The sequence below is a fragment of the Tamandua tetradactyla genome, chromosome 12 (assembly GCF_023851605.1).
Source record: "Tamandua tetradactyla isolate mTamTet1 chromosome 12, mTamTet1.pri, whole genome shotgun sequence".
Lineage (NCBI taxonomy): Eukaryota > Metazoa > Chordata > Mammalia > Pilosa > Myrmecophagidae > Tamandua > Tamandua tetradactyla.
This window is the reverse complement of record NC_135338.1, coordinates 2768053-2794166: the sequence shown is the minus strand read 5'-3', so window position 1 is coordinate 2794166 and position 26114 is coordinate 2768053. Positions and strand designations below refer to the sequence as shown.

Here is a 26114-nt window from a genome sequence, read left to right as displayed (position 1 = left end):
TAATTGAGCCTGCATGTTGCCTTCCTCAGTTTCCTTACATTTTCTTCTGATTATATTCCTCTTTGCTGTGGATGTTAGTTGAGGTTTGAGAATGTCCTTTGTTTGGGGCCAGTTGATATGTGCTCATAGCGCTGGAATGCGGGTGGCTTCTGACCAGCAGTCTACTGTGATTCCTCTAGTCAGGATGAAGTGCTTGCTCATTTTGATTATATCTTTTAAATAAATAAATATTAATCAAGAATAAGTCTTTAACTCTCGATACACATTTTATCATTTGTGGAACTGGAAATGGGTTTCTGTGCAAGAGGACTGACTGTCTTTTATGACATTTTTAAATGTGAATACATATTATTTAATATTTTAGCTAAGTTAAATATTGATATGTACATCTTAACTGCAAACCGAAGATGATTGTGACCTTAAAATAAAGACAATAAGGAAAAAAGTGAAGCTAAGAGAGCACATGATTTGACTACAGAAAAATAGTGTTGGGGAAAAGTAAGGTCCAATTTCTCATCAGAAACCGTGGAGGCCAGAAGATGGTGGTATCATGTATTTAAGGTACTGAAAGAGAAAAACTGCCAGCCAAGAATTCTTTATCTGCAAGACTATCCCTAAAAAATGAAGGAGAGTTTAAATATTCATAGGTGCAAACAGAGAATTACTAAACAGGAGACCTGCCCTATATACCAAAAGGAGTTGTACAGGCTGAAAGGAAAAGAGAGCAGAGAGAAGACTATAGGAGAGTTTAGATATAGATTATCAGCAGGGGTAGATTAAAGGATAAAAGAGAGACCAAAATAAGATATGACATATAAAACCGAAGGATAAAATGGTTGAAGTAAGAGGGGTGTCCGGTGGTAGAATGCTCGCCTTTCACGCGGGAGACCCAGGTTCGATTCCCAGACCATGACACCAAAAAAAAAAAAAAAAAAAAAAAAAAAAAGGTTGACGTAAGTATTGCTTTTACAGTAATAGCATTGATATTAATGGATTAAACTCCCCAACCAAAAGATGCAGATTATATTTTTAAAATGACCCATCTGTGTGCTATCTACAAGAGACTTACCTCGGACCTAAAGACAGAGATTGAAAGTTAAAGGTTGGAGAAAGACATTCCATTCAAAATGTAAGCAAATAAGAGCTGGGGCAGCTATACTAATATTGGGCAAAATAGACTCTAAATACAAAACATCGTAAGACACAAAGAAGAACACTATATATAGAGAGAGAAGTTGCAAAAGTAAGTGAAATCAGAAGCGAGAAGGAGAAAATTACTACTGACCCCCACAGAAATAAAATGGATCATAAAAGAATATTATGCATGGTTAGAATGCCTGCCTTTCATGCAAAAGACCCGGGTTCGATTCCCGGATCATGCATATATATATATTTTATCCAGGTTGTTGAATTTATTGGCATATTTTTCTATGAAGAAACATAGAAACACATGGACAGCCTACATTGACCCTAGAAGAAAATGCAGACCTCAACAGCCCAATTACAAGTAAAGAGATTGAATCAGTCTTCAAGAACTTCCTAACAAAAAACGCCCAGGACCAGATGATTTCACATGTGAATTCTACCAGTGATTCCCAAAAGAACTAATAAGAATCCTGCTCAAACTCTTCAAAAAAACATTGAAGAAGAGGGAACACTACTTATTTTACTGAGACATTACCCTAATACCAAAGCCAGATAAAGATACTAAAAGAAAAGAAAATCACAGCCCAATTACTCTTATTAATAAAGATGCAAAAATCCTCAACAAAATAACCACAAATCAAATCCAACAACATGTTGAAAGAATTATATCCCATGTCCGAGTTGGTTTCATTCTGGGCGTGCAAGGTGCTTCCACACGAGAAAATCAACTAATGTAATACACTACATTTACAAATCAAAGGGGAAAAACACATGATTATCTCAGTTGATACAGAAAAGGTATTTGACAAAATCCAGCATCCTTTCTTGATAAAAACACATTGAAAAATAGAAATAGAAGGCAGCTTCCTCAACATGATTAAGGGTATATATGAAAAATACAGAACATTGTACTCAGTGGAGAACGACTGAAAGCTTTCCCTCTAAGATCTGGAACAAGACAAAGATGCCCACCATCACACTGTTATTAAACATTGTGCTGGAAGTTCTAGCAAGAGCAGTTAGCTAATAAAAAGAAATAAAAGGCATCCAAACTGGAAAGGAAAAGTAAAACTTTCATTAATTGCAGATTACGCAATCCTATATATAGAAAGTCCTGAAAAATCTAAAACAAAGCTACTAGAGCCAATAAACAATTTTGTCAAGGTAGTGGGATACAAGATTCACATGCAAAAATTAGTAGTGTTTCTATACCTAGGAATGAGCAATCAGAGGAGGAAATCGAGAAAAAAATCCCCTTATAATAGCAACTAAAAAATTAAAAATCTAGGAATAAATTTAATCAAGGATGTAAAGAACTGGGACAGAACACTACAAAATACTGTAAAAAGAAATCAAACAAGATCCAAATAAATGAAAGGAGATCCTATGCTCATGGATTGGAAGATTAAATATCATTAAGATGTCGATTCTCCCCAAATTTATTTATAGATTCAATGCAATCACAATAAAAATTCCAACAGCCTATCCTGCAGATTTGGGAAATCCGATTATCAAATTTGTTGGTTGGAGCAAGTAAACCCGGATAGCCAGAAACATCTTGAAAAGGAAGAATGAAGATGGAAGACACAAACTTTCTGACTTTAAAGCATATTACATACAAAGGTACAGTGGTTAAAAAAAAAAAAAGCATGGTATCAGCATAAAGATAGATATACTGACCAATAAAATCAAACTGAGAGTTCAGAAATAGACTCTCACATCTTTGGACAATTGATATTTGACAAGGTTGTCACATCCATCCAACTGGGACAGAATAGTCTCTTCAACAAATGCAGCTGGGAGAACTGGATATCCATATTTAAAAAAGTGAAAGAGGACCCCTACCTCACAACTTATAAAAAAATTAACTAAAAATGGACTAAAGACTTAAATTTAAGAACCAGGACCATAAAACTCCTAAAAGAAAATGTAGGGGAGCATCTTCAAGATCTTGCAATAAGCAACAGTTTCTTAGACTTGACACCCAAAGCACAATCAATGAAAGAAGAAATAGATAAATGGAGCCTCCTCAAAAAAACTTATGAGCTTCAAACGACTTTGTTAAGAAAGTGAAAAGGCAACCTACTTAAAGGGAGAAATTATTTGGAAACCACACACCCAACAAGGTTTAATATCCAGAATATATGAAGAAATTCTACAACTGAACAATAAAAAGACAAACTACCCAGTGGGCAAAAGAGTTAATAGACATTTCTCCAAAGAGGATATATAAATGGCTAAAAAAAAAAAAAAAAAAAAAAAAAGAAAAGATGTTCAATATCATTAGCCATTAAAGAAACGCAAATCAAAACCACAATGAGATATCATTTTATACCTACTTCAAAGGCCACTATTAAAAAGATAGAAAATTAAAAGTGTTGGAGAGGGTATGGAGAAAGAGGAACACTTACTCACTGCTGATGAGAATGTAAACTGGTACAGCTGCTGGGGAAAACGGTCTTGTGGTTCCTCAGAAAGCTCAGTGTAGAATTGCCATATGATTCCGTCATCCTGTTGCTAGGTCTATACCCAGAAGAACTGAAAGCAGGGACCTGAACAGGCATTTGTACACTGATGTTCACAGTGGCATTATTCACAATTGCCAAAACACATAAGCCGCCTAAGTCCCCATCAACAAATGAATGGATAAGTGAAAGTATTACATACTTATGATGGAATATTATTCACTTGGAAGAATGAAATCCTGATACATGTAACAACATGGATGAACCTGGAGGACATTATATTGAATGAAATAAGCCAGACATAAAAAGACAAAGATTGTATGATCTCACTGATGTGAACTAGTAATAATAAACAAACTCATGGCATTCCAATCTAGAATATAGGTTACCAGGGGACAGAGTGGGGGTAGAGAACAGGGAGCTCATGTTTAAACTGTACAGGATTTCTATTTAGGTTGAGTGTAAATGTTTGGGGATGGATAGAGGTGATGGTAGCATGTTAGTGTAAGTGTAATTAACAGCTCTGAATTTTACTTGTGAATGTGGATGGAAGGGGTAGTTTTAGGTCAGATATATATGTTACTAGAAGGAAAGTTAGAAGATAAAACATGGAACAGTTTAACCTAGAGAACCCTGTGATGGATGATGTCTATGGTGAACTGTATAAATTCCTTGTATGGGATGAATTGCTTTTCTCTTGTGGCTTCCAGAATTCTCTATCTTCAGCATCTGACATTCTGATTAGTATGTATATTGGAGTAGATCTATTAGGATTTATTCTGTTTGGAGTCTGTTGTGCTTCTTGGAAGTGTATGTTTATGTTTTTTATAAGATTTGGGAAAATTTTGGCCATTTTTTCCTCAAATATTCTTTCTGCCTCTTTTTCCTTCTCTTCTGTTTCTGGGACGCCCAGAACACATGTTTGTGCACTCATGCCATCATTTAGTTCCCTGAGACTCTGCTTAGTTTTTCTCCGTTCTTTTCTCTACCTGATTTCAGATGTCCTGTTTTCTAATTTTCTGATCCTTTCTTCTGCCTGTTCATATCTGTTGTTGTGTGCCTCTAGTGCATTTTTAATCTCTTCTGTTGTGCCTTTCATTTCCATAAATCTGTCATTTTTCTTTGCAAGTTTTCAGATTCTTCTTAAGCTCACCAGTGCCTTCTTAAGATACTTTATTTCTTTAGCCATATTTTCCTTTACCTCCTTGAATTCATTTAGATTTGTTGAACATCTTTAATTAGTTGTTCCAAAGTCTGTGTCTCTTCCAACTTTTAAATTTGTTACTTTAACTGGTTCATATATTCCTGTTGTATGGCTTGAAATTTTTTGCTGATATCTAGGCATCTAATCATCTTGATAATTTTACTCTGATGGTCAACTTCTCTCTCTTGTCTTAAGTTTTATTATTGATTGGCTTTGAGTTAAGGCTTTTGTTTGACATTTGATTCAACTTATTTCTAGATCTTTAGAATAAAAATCTTTATTCTAACTTTTCAAAACAGGGCCATTGACCCATGAAGGGGGACAGACCAGTTCCAAAGCGTCCTGGGGAAGTATCAGGAAAGACTAAGATGCCTTTTCTCCCAGCTCTCTGAAACTGCGCTTTCCTGGTCTACCCAGCAGATGACACTCTTTGGCAAGTTATTCTCCATAGCCCTAACGAGGGACTGTGTTTTTCAACCTCTAGAGGCTACTCCCCTCATGGTGGTGGTGTTAATACGATATCCATGGGGGAACCCATGGGGGGAGGCTAGAACTGCAATCCAAACCTCCAATGAACAGCCATGCTCAACACCTGGCCTGCCCCACCCCGCCCCGTTCTTGGGGAGGATGCCTCCACATCCCTGTCCATCCACAGCAGCCTGCCACAGACTGTGCCAAGGCTGCTGGTCTCCAGGATGGGGGATGGCCGCTGGCACGGCCACAGCGCGATTCACTCATGGTTCCTTTGATGCAGCCTCAGTCTCCCCATCCCATTCTCTCCTGGATGCTGTACAGTGCTCCCCTGGCTTCTGGAGCCCAGAGCCTTTATTTCAGTCAGTTTCTCCCTCTACTAGCTGCTTTTAGAGGAAGGGTGGTCCTGTAGCTCCCTACTCCACCGTGTTCCCCCATGCAGTCTTTTATGAAAAATTTCCTCATTGAAACCGCATTAAATATTCCTCTGGAAATGCTAAAGACCTTGTGTGCTTAATAACCATTGAGTATTTGTGGAGAAAATGTATAGCTCTGCCCCAAGTGTAACAGATCCTTGAAAATACACAATGGGCTTATGAAAGCTGGATAATGTTTGAAAGATGTTATTGCTATAATAGTATAAACCTTGATCAATTAAAATTTTTTTAAGCCAATCCTAGTTTTTCTGAGATTCTCATACTCAAATATAAAAGTATGTGCTAGATGGAGTTAACAACATTTTTTTTTAACATGATAAACCGTATTTGACTAAAGGAATTGTTTAGGATTTTCTTTTCTTTTTTTTTACTTTAGTACACTTATTTTAAAAAGTAGTTGCATTAATCGTCATTTTTATAAAGAGTTTCATCTGTGAAGTAGACAGTTGTGTATCATGGAAACAATGAGAATATTGAGTCAAATAAACCTCAGTTTGAGCCCCAAACATACCACTTACTGGTCGATCCCACTGCCTTTTTGATCTGTAGACTCTTCACCTTCTTATTGCCATTTTGTGAAGATTTGGAGCTGTGATTGAAGCAAGAATTTGGAATTCTACAAAGGAGAATTGCAAAACCAGTTCTCTCCTTTGTTTTAGATGTGACCTTGGGGAAGTCGCTTACCCTAAGCCTTAGTATTTTTTTACTGTAAAATGGGAAAGCTAATATTTTTCATTAACAGTTTTTATTGAAATGAGATAATTGTCTAAAAGCATCGTATACTGTAAAGTGCTGACAAATGCGATATACAATGACAGTATCATTTTTCTAAGGGACTGGCACATCAGGTAAAGATGATAAGAAAAATATATAATAATTTTTAACTTTAAAGGTGTCACAGACTTTGGATTAATAATGAATATCTAATACTAAGTGCCTATTATATACCAGGTCCAGTCTTGGGTGCTTTAAACCGTTGCATAATTTAATTTTCACAGTGAATTGGAAGAGAGGGCGTAGTTCTCCCCATTTAACAGATGAGGACATTTAGGTGCCCTGGGCGACGTGATTAGCCCGTTGTGGACGAACCAAGGGACAGATCGAGGACTAGAGCTTTGATTTGTGTGACCACAACGACATTGCTTTTTCTTTCTTTCACGCTCTCATTTTTCTCAGCCTCTACTGATGAAAGTATATTCCGATTATAGGGTGCATCAGATTCCGTTTTATCTTGTCGTCGCCCTGCCCCCGAAGCCTGGCGTTGAAGGCTCCGCAGGATCCCCCGTGGCCCAGCAATGAAAATATGACTGTGTCGTGTCCACACTGTGGCCGTAGGGTTCTCAGTAGTCCTTTTTAATATGTGTATTTTAAGATGCCAGCATTTAGAGCATGTTTTGGACAAACGCTGTGGAAGTTCATCTCAGAGGCACATACTTCTACCCACATAACAAATTTGCTCTTTACAGAAAACACCTGTAGACTCTTTTGAACCATGTTAGAGATGGACGGCAGCCCGTTTTGTAGCTCTTTATTTTGACTCCATATATTATTCATCTTCCTAAGCCTTCTTATTTGTATTAGGTAATGCAAATGCCCTTCTCCAAAAGGCATGATAATTGCCTTCAAATGCTAAGCTTACTTAGCCTCATGACCCCTCTGGTAAGTCGATAATAAATAACCCATTTCTTACTACTAGATCAAGAAAGTAAGTGACATAAGGAAGTTAACTGACGGCTGCAAGAAAACACTTGAAATAAATCCAGTGTTCTTGATTTCTAGTTACTACTACTTTACAGATCTTGGTAGAAAATGAGAAGAATAGATTTTTCCTTTAAAAAATGCTAACCACCAACACTTTAGTAGACAAACTTTTATGAGATTTTGATTTGCAGTTGGGTTATCTAGAGCCCATATTTGGAAACATTTTACTGTCTCTCAGAATGTGTTCAACCCTCTTCAGGAATTGGTAATCCTTTAAAAATTACACAGGCGTACAAGCCTCTACTTTAGCTTTAATAAAAAAAAAATAAAAGAAATGGGATTTCAAAGTATAGCTCCTAGGAGCTGGTATTTCCTTTGGGCCATACTGCTCCTTCTTCCACTAAAACACTGGTCACCAGAAAATGGGGTCAGAAAGATTTAACTAACAGCCTTTAAAGGATCATGAATCTTCTTATTCTGGGTATGGAATCCCTACACTCTGCTCACTGTACTTGGTGAAGATGATTGAAATATATGAGAAAGCATATGGCTAAGGAATTTGTAGTTTTCCTCCTCATAGAAAGACAGTTCATTGATTTCACCGTTTTTGCCATTTCCTATGTTTAAAATGATCTTAAACTAACCACTTTTAAAATTAACGTATAATTCTAATTAAAGGATAATTTAAAGAAATGTAGTCCTTAGAATTATATTGATGCCTTTACTTTCATCTTTATTTTTCAATTGTTACTAATTGTTTATTACGTTGCTAGTTTATTTTGAATCACGTCCAAAATTTGTAAACCTTCCCGTGCTTATGTGTTAAGCACACACACACACACACACGCACACCCCCCCCACACACATTTTTGTCTTTTTTTGAAATGATTTAATTCAAATATGAGCCTTCTCAGCTACCACAAGACCTTATGCGTATTTTTACTTTTATCTTGGAACTGAGCTTTTCTGGGGAGGACTGTTGTTTTTTTCTTTTCTATTTGTATTTTCTCATGTGTCTTTTTCTAACACCAGAAGCTACTTTGTCTTCTTAAATACCTGTAAGAAAGCCCCCAAAGAACTAGGATATCCGTTATCTATCAGCGATCAGCTGGCATGCTCTACCAATCAAGTTGAAATTCATCTAAGCAGTAAAGGTATCTCTATGGTTGCTCTGCCAGTGCTGAGCCCCTGTGGGCTTAGGCAGCTTTGGTATAAAATGAAAGGTTTCTAGTGTTCCTACCTACATGGTTTTTCAAGTTCTGGCCGTGGGTGCCTTAACCCCTTGACTTTCTTTGTCGAATATTTTGAAATAGAGCAACCAGACACTCTCTCACGTATGGACGGAGAGTCAAGCCTCTTTCCGATTAGTTTAGGACCATCTGACGGTAGTCACTCACAGAGGTTCAGACCAATCCTGAAGGGGCAGCCTCAATATTCAAATGCTTTTTTGGCCCATACTGGTAAATTCTTGGGTTTAGGAACCGAAAGAAATTGTTAAAGGTCACCAGTGGGTTAATTCCACTTTACAGATGAAGAAAGATGAAAGAATCAGGGCTATTTGGCTTTAAAAAATGTAGTCAGTAACTTCCATTGATTCATTTGCTTATCAATTTGATCAGCGTTTATAGAGTGCCTTCTCTGCGTAGGTTCTGGAGGTATAAACTGAGTCCACGGGCCCTGCACTATGGGTCCACTGGGAGAGGACAACGACAAGTCATTACCATCCCGAGTGAAACCATATGTCAGAAAGGCACAGTCAGAGCGCTTGGAGCGCACACTCTGGATTGTAGAGATGCCGAGGGAGGCAGTAAGAATATTATCCTAAGGGACACATAAGTATTTACCAGGCAAGAGGGAAGACAAGGTCCCTTGGTCAGAGCAAAGGAAAGAGCATGGCGTCTTTGGAGACGTGTGTTAGTGTGGTGTGCACTAGGTCTGCACGGTGAGGGGGGCCGAGTCCTCACTATTTGACCTTGGTGTTGGGGACATACGCAGTCGTATTGGGGACAGCTCATACACAGCCTGACACTGTCAGGGCCAAAGGGAGGGCTCTGCAGGTTGTCGAAATGCTGAAATACTGCAAAGCTCACTGGTAAATAGTCACTGGTCTTAGCACCCCTTCCAGTCATGTCACATTGTACCCCCAGATCTCTTCATTTCCAAGATTCATGATTAAAGAATTTATACCTAGCAGGTGGGGAGTCTTCTAGCAATAAGGGAAATTGCATGGTGCCAATTTCCAATCGATTATTATTATTTTTGAGCATCATTCCATTTGTATGCAGTAGTAGAGAATTTAAACTTTATTCATGTAAGATAGGTCTTAAAACTTCCAGTGCCTTCAAGGGTCAGGCAGATCACACAGAAATGAGTGAAACACGTGGGTACAAATAACAGGGAGAAGTAAGGACTGTAGTGAATCAGAGATGGCCAAATTAGTGTTGTAAAAACACTATGTCAACAAATAAGAATAAGTGGTAATTTTGGCAGGTGGGCTTCCAGTGTTCAACCTTTGCAGTGCAATAGTGGAATGCACATTTCTTTTTATATATAGGGGAGTGAGACAAGATTTATTTTTTGGAAAAATTGCAGAGTTGTTTGATGGTCAGAGATTACAGTAGGCAAATATGTGAAGCCAAGGATACAGGCTATTATTAGTTTGAAGATTGGACAAGGGGATACCGACAAGAGGATTTTGGGTTGCATATGAAAATGAAGTTTTCTCTCTATAGTAAAACATGGAAAGCATTATTAAAGAAGATATATCACTTCTATCTTAAAAAGTTTCAAGTACCAAAAACACAGTATTGAAGGTAGTACTGGAAGCTAAACGCAAGGGTTTCTCAGGGAACCTTCTAGATCTGTAATGCCTTGAGGCATATTAACCTAAGTAAAATATTTGTGGAGGAAAAGTAAACAAACAAACAAAAGGCTGTGAGTGGTGAGATGAAGTGGAACAAATGCTGGAGACTATAATATCACTAAGCAGGGGATTTGTGTGATGCCAGTTTATGATCGTTCACCAATTCTGAGTAGGTTTTATTCATTAATTTTATAAATGTATTGAGTACATTTTCCGTACTAGGTAGTGTTCTATGCACAGTTTTTATAGGATTCATTCATTCATTTATTGAGAATTTGCCACTTGCTAGATATATTTCTAGGTACTAAGGATAAACTAGAAAAGAAAGAGACAATCCTTACTCTCCATGGAGCCTCCATCAGGCAATAAAACTGATATAATATCACGTTATGGTCAGGAAGCCTAGAGGATAGATTGAGCTGGGAAAGACTAGAGGCTGAAACCAACAAGATGGGTATCATCTGTGGGAATAGAAGTTTGGGGAAAGGTAATTACTGTGTCAAACTTAATGTAAAAGAGTCTTTATAGGCCCCAAACTAGCAGAATTTGGAGTGTAAGGATCGAACAGGGTTAGTGTTGGAGAGAAATTGATAATCACTAGTATATTGTGAGTCTAGAGAGTTGAATGCTTGCAGTGAAATTGATGTGATAGATTTGGTTGAGCTAAATTTGAGATTTCGGTGAGACATCCAAGTGTAGCTATTTCGTTAGAGCAGTATTTCTCACACTTTGGTGGGTGTCAGAACTCTGCACAGGCACAAAAGCCCAGGCCAGAACCTATTCCTTCAACCAGCCTGGACCTCTGTGTTCGTTATTAGCTCATCAGGTGATTCTGATGCACCAAGTTTGAGATCGACTGGCTTAGATAACCAGAAATATGAGCTTGATTGAACTCAAGTTTTTGTAATTGTTAAAGAGGTGTTATTTTAAATTTATGTATGGTTCAATTTTCCCAAGTGTTGAGTGTAAATGAGAAGAGGAGAAGCTATTGGACAACGGATGGTTGCATATGTGTAGACGGCAGGGAGACGGGGCAGGGCCTGAAAAACACATGGTTTATTCAGCATAAAGGGAAAATGCAGAGAGTTTAGTTTCCCCCAACTGCAATCTGGGTTCCTTTGGGACAGACATATCAAGATTCCATTATATCTGGCATTGTGCCCAGCACTTAATAGGTACTTAATCAATATTTTTTTTATTGAATGAATAATTGCATGAATGAGTGGCCACAGAAGCTAACGAGAAACTTTTAAAAGGAGAATGTCAGCAGCCGTTTCAAATGCAGTGACTTGAAGTGAAAGAGGACGGAAAGCTAAGGATCGCTGGTAGATTTTGTCAGAAGGAAGCTATTTCTATGAAGGAGATGGTGTAACTAAGTACAAGCAGGGGTTTGTACTCTGTAGTCACTTAAAGCATTCATCCTGAGCTGTTGATGCACAGAGGAAACCACAGTCTCTGTATTCTACCTCGGTCTTTAAAGTGTGCTGTTGTGCTTTCAACTCTTAGTTCAGTAAGGGAGGAACTTGTAATAAGGGAAGTAGGACATGGATTACCTTAATCTTTTGCAAAACAGAGACTAAGTTCAGTATCATTATAGAAGGAATAAGTTCAGTAACAATATGTTACTAAAGTACACTAAGTTCTATCTTCACCAAATTTTGGGCAGTAAACCTTATATTTAAATAACTGGTTCAGATAAAGAATTACTTTAGTTTAAATTGAGAGATGTTGGCAATGTCTAACATACATGCCAGATGCCCATACATAACGTGGAAAATAGTCTGTGTGACATAGTGGAAAAAATACTTCACTGGGTAGGGTGAGAAAGGAAAAGGATTTCTGGATTACTAACTCCAGTTCTAACCTCACATTGGAGACTCTGGGCAAACTGTCTTTGAACTGATGCTGATACTACTTGCCTACTGACTTTATGGAAGAGTTGTGAGCATCCAATGAAATAATATATGCAAAGGCAATGGGAGACATATACGTACGCAAGGGGCATATTTGTGTGTATGTATATGCTGATACGTAGATGTCCATGTTTGCATGTGTGTAGACATGTATATGTGGATACTTAGCTCTAGAGTCTTCATGGTGTCCCCTTTGTGTGTTGAGGTCCTGTTGCTGCTTTCTTCAGGTTGTGAATCTTATGGAAAGAAATGACTCTCAGGAGTCTTGCGGGTTGGGGTGCGCTATCTTGGGGAGGCTGGAATATAGACAAAAGGCAATGAGACCTTAGGGACAGGTCTCCAGTAAGGTGCGTGTTTCACTTGCCATCAGGTTTTTAGTGATTATTTTTGTTTCGCCAAGTACAGATACCATTTCTAGAAATTGCGTAAAAATATAAAAGCCTATTTTAAGATTCCTTAAAAGCTTTTTAATTCTAGACACATTCCCTTTGAAAGGATAAATCTTTGGGTCACAAAGCAGAGACGCTTACTAGTTAGCTCTGTGGGATCTGCAGGTTGGGAGATGGAGCATCCAGCTTTTCTTATTATTTGAAATTTCATGTCCAACTCCCTCTTGATAAAGACTCATTTATCCTTTGTACACGTTAAGTGTGGTCTGTGGAGTGTAGACCTCTCTCAGTCCACACGAACAGAGCCCATTACTGCTAATGGAAATTTCGTGCATGTCTGAGGTGAACAGGCATTGAAATCATCTAGATGCAAACGCTCACAAAATCATTTTTATTTAGCTGTCTTAATATTTCAGTGATGACCTCTTTTTTACCCCCAATGCTTTTTGTCCCCAAATGCCGTCTGGCATTGATTGTAGGTATCTGGTGATGGCTCAGAGGTTGTAACTTTCACAGATATAAGTATTTCTTTCCTCTGTTTCAGCTGAGAAGTTTTGAAAGAGAAATATTCACAGCCATTAAGAGACTTCCAATTTAGTTTCTCGTCATGCTAATTCTGTAGTTCACATTAAGTCCAGCGTACTGGAAGAGTGAACACGTGGATGCGATAGACAACAGATTGTTGGCCATGATGTTGGCCATGGCGTCTCAGGATGCTCAGAACTTCTTCCAGCCTCTCTCTTCCTGGATGTCTCGGGTTTATGAAGCACTCCAGCAAGCGGGAGAGATGCTGTCAGCTTCGTTGGTTAACTTAAGGAAACAAGACTCTAAATTGGATGACAAGCTGGGCCAAGACTCAGATGATGCTCAGATTCAGGAAACTTACTTTGAAGATAAAGAACAAGACAACGATTGGAGCCAAGAGGACACACATTCCTTGTTTGTTGAAGGGGATCATTTCTCATGTTGTAATAGTGATTTTCAGAACTTTACCCAAAGTTCAAGCCCAAGCATTAGCCAACATGCAAAGGACTCATGTTCCATCGTGTCCCAGTGGCCCCATCAGACCCTTGATGGCCAACAGCCACCACGTGTGCTTTCTTCTATTGCTGAGGAAGGACATCATCTTGAAAAGCAAAGGAACGGCCGTCACCACCGCTTTGACAGCGAGCTCCCTGGTCATTTAGAAAATCTTACTGGAAAAAAGCAAGGTAAGCTAGCTAGTAATCACCTTTTCTGGCTTTTTCTAAAGGGCCTTTCTACTCATTTTATTCAATATTTTTAGTTAGCGTATGAATTTCACTTTTTTTCACCCTTAGAACTTTCTACATAGTGGCTTCTTCTTGAGATATGTAATTCTTAGGAATACCTTCAATATATAAAACTTTGGAAAAGCCATGTCCATGGGCTCCATATTCCAAAACAATGCTTCCAAGTAAGCGAATTGGTGAAAACAAGTCTCTGGATTCTGTTTGAGAAGTCCCTTGTGCTCATGCCATGACTTTTTATATCTTTTTAAATGTTCTCTTTTTATTTTGTAGGTTAGGAATCTCTAGATGTTACTATATTATTCAGTGTGAAATCCTGTGTAAAAAGTATACTTGTTGCAGAATTTCCAGTTGACAACACTCCAAGAACACGTCTCATAGTGTTTCACTGAGATGTGATGTGAGATGACAGTACTTAGGACACCTCTGAAATAAGAATAGCTTGATTTTCTTTTAGCCTTGAATGGGAAGGGCACATTTAATAAAAACTGCTTATAAACCCTTATCCTATCAGAGCCGAGTGCATAGTAGGTCTCCAATAAATGCATGATAAAAATGGTAAAAAGATGTAATCAACTCTAAAATCAGACTGTAGGGTGTTATGGCATGAATTTATCATGCTTCTAAGCCTGAAGTAAAGGCATCCAACTTCGTCGAAGAGCAGAAAAATATGGTATGCAGAGAAGGGAATATGATGTGGGTTATAATATATGCATAACTCACACAGATTAGTCAGGACTTTATGGACAACAAAGGCTAAATCATTGGAGCCCTTCTTTGTTGGGGGAGCAGACTTCTCTGGAACGCTTAATAGTTTCTTCATCCATTTTCAGTATTCTTAATAGTTTTATCTCTTTAGGGAAGGTTTTCTCCAGATGTAAGAAGTCTTGCTATATAAAGAAACAATTTCATATTCTTCTTATATTGTTTTTTTTTGATACTCTTACTCAAATTAAGTCACATTGAAGTGCCAGATTAAACTGGTGAAAACCAGGGTTGATTCCTATTCTTTCTGAATCTAATGAACTATAAATAATTTCAATTTTAGTCTTTTGAAATGATCCGTACAGATAATTCTAGAAATATCTGAGCTAGCAACAGAATTCCTTAGATTTGAATTTAAATTTCTATTCCTATTTTAGAAAATGTTTGCCAAAGTTGAACTATATTTAAAATTATTAACATAAGTTTGGCTTAATAGATGCCTCACATTGGCTTTTTGCCAATTTTTATAATTGTTGTAATGATCTAACGGTGGTAAAACAGCTATGCTCATCTGTCCATTCAAGAGATGTTTTCTCGCTGGCTTGCAGCCTTCTGGAAGTCAGGAACATGACCGAGATTTAGTTGACACCATGCCAAGAACATTGTATCCTAAAGATTGCACACAGTGTCAGGTATATAGTAGGACATCAGATAATAATGATGGTTAGCAACAAGGAAAGTGGGCAACCTTAACAGGTAGAAACTATTATTATTCCCACTTTACAGCTGAGAAAATTGATGCTTAGAGAGTTTAGGTAGCTTACCTGAGATGGCACATTTAGAAAGAGGCAGAGCTCAGACACTCTCATTCTAGAGCTTAGACAGTTTTCTTTCCTTTTTAAATGTATAACTTACATACAGAAAATTCATCCTTCTTAGTATATAGCTCTGTAAGTTTTGGCAAATACACAGTCATGTAACTACCACCATGAACAAGATACAAAAAAGCTCCATTATTTCAGAAACTTCTACATAATTCCTTATACTCCATCCTCTTCTCTACCTCTAACACCTAGCAATTGCTGATACTTTCTGTCTCTGTAGTTCAGTCTTTTCTCAGAGTGTCATATAAAGGGAATCATGCAGGTTTGTAGACTTTTGAGTCTGGCTTCTTTTACTTATCATAATGTATTTGCGATTCATCCAGGTTAATATGTGTCTCAGTAACTTGCTCCTTTCCTTTTTTTTTTTTTTTTTTTTTTTTTTTTTGCTGAATAATATTCTGCCATGGAGGCACCACAGTTTCTCTGTTCATCATTTGAGGGTGTTTGGGTCCCAGTTTTTGACTGCTATATATATTTCCAAAATAGGTTTTTGTGTGAATATTTTTTCATTTCAATTAGGTAAATACCTAGGAATGATATTTTTTATTCTATGGTAAGTGTATGCTTAACTTTTTAAGAAACTTACAACTGTTTTCCCAAATGGCTGTACCATTTTGCATTCCCACAAGTAATGTACAAGAGTTTCTATCATTTTGCATCCTCACCAGTACTGGGTGTGTTGTTATTGTTTTAACTTTAGCCATTCTTGTAGATGATTAGTGTTATCTCATGCTAGGAGATAGTTCTTCATTGGTCTCTCATGTTTTTGCATGTCTTGTGAGCAGAGCCACAACCAGCCTTTTGTTCTGAGCTTTCTTTTTAAGGGTGTTTGTAAAACAAAGGCCTTGTAAGGTAGAGATTATGCCTCCTTCCAGAACAGAGGGCATATATGTTTGCTGTCCTGAGTAATAAAGATAATGTCTCCCTTAGGCAGATTTGCTGACAGCTCTTTATAAATGACAAGGGTTTCCTAAGCTGGATGTTCCTTGGCGGTGATGTAACTGAGGGTACAACACCCACATGGGGCCTGCTCCTTTGTTGCCCCATGGGATTTGGGCACATGGGGAACTGATTTGAACATGAGGCTCATGCTGCTTGTTATTCTGACTCATAAACTGTCTTTTATCTTTGACCCCCGAGTTTCATGTCTTCTGCCAAACATCCGTGAAATTGTAGCAGGATATCTTGTTGGCTTGCCAATAGAGTTCAATCTTAGATCCTCACAATTCTGAACATTTCAGACTGGTTTTAATTAATTTTCCCTGATGACCAATGTTGTTGAACAACTTTTCGTGTAGTTATTTGTCATCTGTGTAATTTCTTCTGTAGAGTGTTTGTTCAAATCTTTTGTCTGTTTTTATTGAATTGTTTTCCTATTTTTGAGATTTGGGAGTTTATTTTATATTCTGACTATGAGTCTCTTTTCAGGTAGGTGCTTTGAAAATATTTTCTTCCTCTTTTGGGCCTTACTTTTTATCCTTTTAACAGTGTCTCTTGAAGAACAGATTCTTCTTAATTTGATATAATCCAGTATGCCAAGTTTTTCTTTCATGAATCATGCCTTTTTGTACCATGTGGAGGAAATCTTTACATAATCTAGGTCACAAAATTTTTTTCTTGTTTTCTTCTAGAAATTTTAGAATTATAAGCTTTACATTTAATGATCCATTTTGAGCTTATTTTATAATGAAAGGTGTGGATTAAGGTTTTTTTTCCTTATGAGTATCCAATCATTCTGTCACCATTTGTTGACACAACTATTCTTTTTCCATTAAATTATCTTGACCCCTTTGTCAGAAATCAATTATCTCTATAAATGTGGGTCTATTTCTGGATTCTCTATAATTTTGCATTAATCTATATGCATATCCTTTCTCTAATGTCATACTGTCTTGACTACCATAACTATACAATGTCTTGATATTAGGTGGTGTGAGTTATCCAATTTTTTTTCCCTTTAAAATATTTGTTTTGGCTATATTAGTTTATTTACCTTTCCATATACATTTTAGAATGAGCTTATTGATTTTTTACAGAAACTTTAGCTGGGATATTTGTCATAATAGCATTGACTCTATCAGTTTTGAGACAACTGACATGTTAGTAATATTGTACCTCCCAATCCACAAATATGGCATAGCTCTTCATTTATTTAGTCCTTAGATTTTTTTAACCAGGTTTCAGTTTTCAGCATATAGGTCCCTACCTATTTTGTTAGATTTATACCTAGATAGTTCATGTTTAGCTTTTTTCCCTCTGTTATTATTTTTAATGGAACTTTGATAACTTTCAATTTCCAGTTTTTCTTGCTAGTATATAGAAATACCATTGATTTTTCTATATATTGATCTTGTATTCTCTTACTTTGCTATAATCATTGATTAGTTTACTAGGTTGATCATAGAGTCTTTGGGATTTTTAAAAATAGACAGTCATGTAATTAGTGAGAGAAATGACTGTTTTATTCCTTCCTTTCCAATCTGAATGTCTGTTATTTCTGTTTATTGACTGCATTGGATGGGGCCTCATCACGGTGTTGAGCAGGACTGGTGATGATGGACATCCCTGCCTTCCTGAACCTAGTGTGAACGCATCAGGTCTTTCATTACTATATAATAGGTGTAGGTTTCTAATGCCCTTTATCACGTTGAATAAGTTCCCTTCTGTTCCCAATTTGTAAGTTTTTTAAAAATAAATAATACATGTTGAATTTTGTCAAATGCATTTTCATCTACTGAGGTGATCATATATGTATTTTTCTTGTTAATCTGTTGAAATAAATGACAGTGATTAATTTTTGAATATCGAACCAGTCTTGCATACCTGTGATAAAATCCACTTGGCCCTGGTATATTATTGTTATTTTCATGAATTGCTGGATGTGATTTATTAGCATTTGTTGAAGAATTTTTTCATCTATGTTCGTTAAGGATACTGGTCTCCAGTTTTCCTTTCTTGTAATGTCTTTGTTTAGTTTTGGTATCTGGGTATTGTGGGCCTCATAAAATGAGAAGTATTGGGCAGGCAATGGTGGCACAGTGGCAGAGCTCTCACTTGCCATACTGGAGACCCAGGTGCAATTCCTAGTGCCTGCTCATGAAAAAAGAAAAATAACAAAAAAAAAAAAAAAAAAAGAAGTATTGCCTCCTTTAGTTTGGATGAATTTGTGTGGAATTAGTATTATTTGTTTCTTAAGTGTTCGGTAGAATTTTGATAGACACACCATTTAGACATACCATTGGTGTTTTGCTTTGCTAAAGCTGCCAAAATGCAATATACCAGAAATGAACTGGCTTTTAACAATGGTAATTTATTAGCTTACAAAGTTACAATTCCAAGGTCATGAAACTGTCCAAGTTAAGGTATCAACAGGACGATCCTTTTGTGAGGAAAGGCTGCTGGCAGTCCGACTTCTCTGTCACATGACCAGACATGATAACGTCTGCTTGTCTTTCTCTTCCCAGTTTCATTGGTTCCAGCCTTTGGCTTCATTGGCTTCCTTTCTCAGCCTTTCTGGGGCTTTTTTGTGAGCTTCTCTTACCTTGTGTCTCCCAGTTTTTGTTTTTTATCCTTTTATAAAGGACTCCAGTAAAAGGATTAAGACCCACTTTAAATAAGGCAGCTCACATCTCAACTGAAATAACCTAATCAAAAGTTCCCACCTACAATAAGTCTATACCCACAGGAATAGATTAACTTTAAGAACATGAGTTTCTGGGGTACATAAAAGCTTCAAACCACCACACAAGGAATTTTCTTTGTGGCAAGGTTTTTAAATACAAATTCAATTTCCTTACTAGGTATAGGACTATTCATGCTCTCTCTTTTTTTTACCTTGAATGAACTTTGGTAGCTTGTGTCTTTAAAGGAATTTTTCCTATGTTGTTGAACTTATGAACGTAATCTTTTATTATATTTTACATGTCTATAGGGTTTATAGTGATTTTGTCCCTTTCGCACCGCCTGTCCCTTTCTTTTTGATATTCGTAATTTTTATTATCTTTAAGATTTGTCTGTTTGGGTGGAGGATTATCTATCTATCATCCATTTATCTACTATCTATTTTTTTCAAATAATTAGCTTTTGGTTTCATTTATTTTTATTTCTTGTTTTATTGTTCTTAATTTCATTTGCATGCCATTTTCTTCTTTTGGCTTGCTTTGGTTATAATCCGTTCCTCCTTATTTTCCAATATAATCATGTAATGCCTAACTTTCCTTCTGAGCACTGCTTTATCTGCATCCAACAAATATTGCTATATTTTCATTTTAATTCAATTAAAAATATTTTCTAATTTTCCTTTTGACTGCGTCTTTGACCAACTGATTGTTTAAGACTGTGCTTAAGTTTCAAATATTTAGGAATATTCTAGTTATCTGTCTATTCTTGATTTCTAGTATAAATTCCATTATTGCCTCAGACCATATTTTACATTGGGGGGAAATTAAAATTTGGTTTATCACCCTGAATATATCCTGACATCTTGAACGCTTCATGTGCACTTGGAAAAAATGTGTGCTCTGCTGTTATTGAAATGCTCTGTATATGCTAATGGGTTTGATTGTGTTTAGATTTTCTATATTCATACAGATTTTGTCTAATTATTTTTTTGTTCTGTTAATTACTGAGAGAGGAGCATGAAAATCTCCAACTCTCTAATTGTAGATTTGCCTGTTTTTCTTTTCAATTCTATCCTCTTTGCTTCATGTAGGTTTGACGCTCTGTTGTTAAGTATATTCCCATCTTTAGATATGTGTGTCTTCTTAGTCATGTAATGTGCCTCTTTGTCATGTTATGTACCTCTTTATCCCTGGTGATGTTTCTTATTCTAAAGTCAACTTTACATTAATATGGCTATTTCTGGTTTCTTTTTATTGCACTGACACGATAAGTTCTTTTCCATTCTTTAGTTTTAACTCTATATCTATCTTTACTTTTATGGTGGGCTTCTTGTACAGAATATGATTGGGTCTTGCTTTTTTTTATCCAATATGACAAACTTTTATTTTCAATCGGTGTGTCTTAACTGTTTACCTGTTTACAATATATTTAAGTAAACTCTATCATGCTAGATCCTTGTTTTTTTTCCCATCTTTTCTTTATTTCATTTATCCTATTTATTTCTGCTTTCTTTTGGATTGAATAGTTTTAGTATTCCATTTCATTTCTTCTACAGCACCATTATATCTCTTTTTTAAAATAATTAATGGTACTCCTTTAATTGCAGTCCATCTTCAAATATTATACTGCTTCATTTGTAGTGTGATGAACTTACAACAGCCCAATTCCAACTCTTCCTTCCCATTCTTTGTACTATCGTCATATATTTTACTTTTAAACATGCAATAAATACATAGTATACTGATTGCGGATTTTACTTTAGTCAGTCTGGTATCTCTTAGAATGATTTAAATAAAAAACAAGAATTTTATGTTTTTCTTTTTTTATATGCCACTTAAGGTATTCTTTACTTTAACATTTCTTATAGTGCATACATGTTGCTAATGAATTATCTTAGAATCTGTTTGCTCAAAAATATTTCCCATTTATTATTTTTTTTGTATGCTGTATCACATTTCATTCTTTTTCCATGTGAGTATCCTGATATTACAGCACCTTTTGATGAATTTTTGTTTGTTTGTTTGTTGTTTTATTTGTTTGTTTGCTTGTTTATTTGTTTGTAGTTTGCTAGCTGCTGGAATGCAGTATACCAGAAACAGAATGGCTTTTAAAAAGGGGGAATTTAATAAGTTTCTAGTTTACAGTTCTAAGGTGGAGAAAATGTCCCAATTAAAGCAAGTCTGCAGAAACGTCCGATCTAAGGTATCCAGGGAAAGGTGCTTTGATTCCAGAAGGCCGATGACGTTCAGCGTTTCTCTCTCAGCTGGAAGGGCGCATGGTGAACACGGGGCGTCTGCTGGCTCTCTTGTGGCTCTGAAAAAGGGACTCCCTCCAAAATGTTTCCTCTTTTAAAGAATTAATGCTCCATGGACGCTATCTGATCAAAAGCCACCACCCACAATTGGGTGGCTCACATCTCCATGGGAACAATCAAAATGTTGTATGAGGAATAAAAGACATGATTTTTCTGGGTTCCACCACAGATTCAAACCAGCACATTTGTTTTTTGAGGAAGTGCATGGGTTGGAACTTGAACCCAGGTCTCCCTGAACTACCACTGAACTGCCCTAGCACCCCTCTCATTTATTTTTCAAAAATATTTTTGCTAGCTATAGTTATTTTGAATTCTTCCTTTTTTTTGCATTTTAATGTCATTCCACTGCCTTATATTTGTACAGTTTTGTATGAGAAATCTGCTGTAATCATTACTTCTGCATATGATAGTCCTTTTTCTCTGGTTGTCTTCAAGATTTTATCTTTATCTTTGGTTTTAAGCAACATTTGTCTAGGGGGAGTGTGTGTGTGTGTGTGTCTGTGTGTGTTTTAGACTTCATTTTGATGGGTGTGGGGGTTGTGTTCTTTGATCATTGTGTATCATAATTTAATGACTTTCATTATTTTAGGAGAATCCTTATCTCTTCAGAAATTTCTCCTGCCCTTCTCTTTTGCTTCTTCTGCTGGTATTTCAGTTATACAGATGTTACACCATTTGATATTGCTCACAACTTTTAAAAAAACTTTTTATTGTGTAGCATAATGTATATACAAAGCAAAGAAATAAAAAAGCAATAATTTTCAAAGCACTGTTCAAAAAGTGGTTACAAGACAGATCCCAGAGTTTGTCATGGGCTACCATATGATCCTCATAATATTCCTTCTAGCTGCTCCAGAATATAGGAGGCTAGAGGGCATAAATACTGTTTTTTATCATCACAATTGACTTTTTTCCTTCTTTTTTTTTGTGAACAATAACAAATATACTAAAAAGCTATAAATTTCAAAGCACAGCACCACAATTAGTTGTAGAACATGTTTCAGACTTTGACATGGGTTACAATTTCACAATTTTAGGTTTTTGCTTCTAGCTGCCCTAAAATACTGGAGACTAAAAGAGGTATCAATTTAATGATTCAGCATTCATATTCATTTGTTAAGTCCTATCTTCTATGTATAATTCCACCATCACATTTGATCTTTCCATATCTCTCTTTGGGGTTGTTTAGGCTATGGCAATTCTAAATTTTTGATATTGGAAGAGTCTGCCACTAATATAGGGTAGAGAGATGGAACTGTCTGATGATCTAGAGAGGTTGAGCTAGGTTTCAGGATTTATCTGGAGTAGGGACCTATCTGGAGGCTGTAGGTTTCTGGAAAGTTACTCTAGTGCTGGAACCCTTGTGGAATCTTATATATTGCCCTAGGTGTTCTTTAGGATTGGCTGGAATGGTCTTGGTTGGGGGTTGGTAGGTTATGACAGGTAGCAAGGTCTAACTTAAGCTTGTGTAAGAGCAACCTCCAGAGTAGCTGGACCTTTAGCTTTAGGATCTTCTGGTAATCCTATTCCTTCCCCAGTGGTAAGGAATATCTAATAATCTGACCTCAGAACTTCTCCTGCCCTTTCCCGGAGATGGAAGTGGTTATTCTGCTTTATTCCTATCCCTACCCGCACACATTTCAGTGTCTCTTCACCTCTGGTCTGAGGGCAAGGGGGTTTGCTGCTTTTCCCAAATGCTTAAGGCTTTTATTCCATAGTGGTTGTATGTGATAAGGATCTTGGTGGAGTTTTTAAATTTTCCTACACTGACTGCTTTTTCCCTTCCTGGTACTGTACTATATCAATTTGCTAAACCTCCCAGAATGCAATATACCAGAAATGGAATGGCTTTTAAAAAGGGAATTTATTAAGTTGCAAGTTTACAGTTCTAAGGCTATAAAAATGTCCAAACTAAGGCATCCAGATGAATATTCCTTGACTTAAGAAAGGCCTGTGCATCCAGAACACCTCTTCAGCTGGGAAGGCATATGCCTGGCAACTGCTGGGGTCTTTGGCTTCTGATTTCAAACAGCTTCCCTGGGAGTATTTTCTTTCTTTTTCTCCAAACCTCTGGGTCTCCTGTTGACTCTGCAGTTTTATAAAAAATATCTCCTCTTTTAAAAGGTTCTAGTAAACTAATCAAGTCCCACCTTGAATGGGTGGAGTCACATCTCCATCTAATCAAAAGGCTGTTGAGTGTATCACATCTCCATGGAAGTAAACTGATGAGATGGTCACAACCACAATTGAATGGGTCAGTCTCCATGGTAACAATCTAATCAAAGGTTTCCACCACAAACAATAGGTCTGGTGCCACAAGATTGGATCAGGATTAAGACATGGATGTTCAGAGAGTCCTAACAGTTTCACACTGGCACATGTACCATGAGAGAAGCTTTCTTCAGTGTCTTGCAATCCCCAGTCTTTCTTGGGTGTACCTGTGAGTTCCATGGAGAAGAGCCTGTGTGTGGGTTTGAATTTCCATTGGGTTTGTGGCTCCCAAGGGTTCCACAGTCTTATGCTAGCCCATGTTTGGCATTTAGAAATTCTTTGAAAATATTAACTTAATTCTTCATACCAGCTTTAATGGCTCTAGCACCTACTGCTGGTCAGCAAGTGCTTGTGTCCTTTCACCCCTTGAAATCACCAGTTGCTTCTTAGCTTTTGGATTACTTACTTGCTTGCTTTGTGACCCCAGCTCTCTGGAAAGTTTAAGAAAATAATTTTGCATAGTATTGATCTTTCTATGTTGTTGCTTTAAGATTGGAAGCAATATTAACGCCAATATTCTACATCCAAAGTAGAAGCCAGAATTCAGAGCTTACACATTTGATGCTGTACTCTGAACTGGTACGGACAGTCTTATTAAATTTGTTGGTATGCTTGAGCTGGGGGATAAAATTCCTAAGGGATAGTTACATGCAATAAGTGCTGTTAAATTGTTTGTATACTTTTACAAAAGTATGCATGTGATAACAGTTGAGATGATCTTACTGGAGGTGGTAAGAGAAATCTCCACAGAGCAGCTGATGTAGGACTGCAAATTGGGAGAAGAAGTCAGAATTTAACAGGTGACCAGAAGTTTAAGGAATTCCAGTTGGAAGAAATGATACAAACACAGCCCTGTGGACATAGTTGACATTTTCAGGGAAAGATCATGAGGCTCAAGGTTCGGGTGCAATTAGGGAGGTCTTTGTGACTCATGATTTGGGCTTTATCCTGTAATCAATTGGGAATCTCAAAAGCACCTTAATCAAAAAAGGGATAGTAACATGCTGTGTTTTAGAAGGTGTTCTAGTTTGCTAGCTTTAGCCAGAATGCGATATACCAGACATGGAACCATTTTTTAAAAGGGGAAATATATTAAGTTGCAAGTTTATAGTTCTAAGGCCATAAAAATATCCCAGTTAAAGCAAGTCTATAGAAATGTCCGTATTAAGGCACCAACAAGGGGGTTACCTTCACTCAAGAAAAGCCGATGAAGTTCAGGGTTTCTCTCTCAGCTGGAAAGTCATATGGTGAACATGGCAACATCTGCTAGCTTTCTCTCTAGGCTCTTGTTTCATGAAGTTCCTTCAGGGGCATTTTCCTTCTTCATCTCCAAAGGTCTCTGGCTGCATGGGCTCTCGGTCTCTTGGCTCTAAAAGGAGACTCTCTCCAAAAATGTTTCCCCTTTTAAAGAATTCCAGTCAACTAATCAAGACCCACATGGAATGGGTGGAGTCTCATCTCCATCTAATGAAAAGTTAATACCCACAATAGGGCGAGTCACATCTCTGTGCAGATAACTAATCAAGTTTCCAACCAATAGCGCTGAATAGGGATTAAAAGAAACTGTTGCTCCCACATATTGGATTAGGATTAAGGGGTGGCTTTTCTAGGGTGCATAAATCCTTTCAAACCAGCGCAGAAGGATAACTCTACCATAAGTTTGATGCTAAACTGGAGGGAGGGACATATTTTAAGAAGCTATTGTAGTAGTTCATAAGAAGCAGTGGCATAAAACAATATCATGAGCATATTAAACAGAAATAGTTGACTTTGTTTTGTCATTGTTCACCCAGAAGGGCATCTCCAAAAGGACAATTTGGCACTGCTCTGGCAGGTGAATGGGTACTGCATCATTACTGCCAGGTAGAGGTAGAAGTCCAGGTTTCCTTCATTCTCTCTCAGGTGGGGGAATGCTTCTTGTCAATGCCAAGTTAGGGTGCAAGTTTGTCTCGCTATGTCATCACTTAGTGATGGTGAAAGTCTTGACTCTCCACTGGCCTCCTCTGACACCATCCTAGCCAGGATGGGAGGTGAGGTAGAAATGCCTTGTCACTGCCAGGTAGGGGCTGTAGTCTAGGCTCCCCATGTGATCTTTGTTGACACTGCAGGGGTGGGGCAGGTGGCCTTACGAGCAGTTATGGATGGGTGCCCTACCTTCCTGCCTGGCTTTCTCTGGCACAACTCCAGTGGGGGTGTTGTAGCCTGACAAGAATTAATTCTACGTGCCCTACTCAATCTTTACTTGTATGTGTGGGGATGGGGCCACAGTTTTTGCTGGGGTGCTTGGCTAGAGTAGAAAAATGACCATCTAAAATTTTTTTTCTTCACATGGCCAGGGAACCAAACCTGGGTGTCTGGCATGGCAGGCAAGAACTCTGCCACTGAGCCACCATGACCTGCCCCCATCTAAAATCTTTATGTCTTGTTATGCTATCTCTTTTCTGGTCCTTTGGCCAGAGAGA

At 37.4% G+C, this 26114-nt stretch overlaps 1 protein-coding gene and 1 long non-coding RNA gene across 3 annotated transcripts in view; one reads left to right on the top strand and one right to left on the bottom strand.

Annotated features, from left to right (window-relative positions):
* Window positions 1-26114, top strand: part of SYT16 (synaptotagmin 16) — a 220500-nt gene that overhangs the window by 105061 nt on the left and 89325 nt on the right. The window contains exon 3 of the mRNA XM_077122439.1: window positions 13134-13800. Within this exon, the coding sequence (XP_076978554.1) occupies window positions 13278-13800 (523 nt within the window). The 5' untranslated portion in view covers window positions 13134-13277. The remainder of the gene's footprint in view (window positions 1-13133; window positions 13801-26114) is intronic.
* Window positions 1-26114, bottom strand: part of LOC143651717 (uncharacterized) — a 57285-nt gene that overhangs the window by 3696 nt on the left and 27475 nt on the right. The window contains exons 1-2 of one of the 2 annotated variants that reach the window (XR_013160171.1): window positions 3814-4065; window positions 3558-3684 (exon numbers count right to left, since the gene is read on the bottom strand). This is a non-coding gene — a long non-coding RNA (uncharacterized LOC143651717). Of the gene's footprint in view, window positions 1-3557; window positions 3685-3813; window positions 4066-26114 lie in introns of those variants that run through there. The other variant, XR_013160172.1, reaches the window with a different exon arrangement.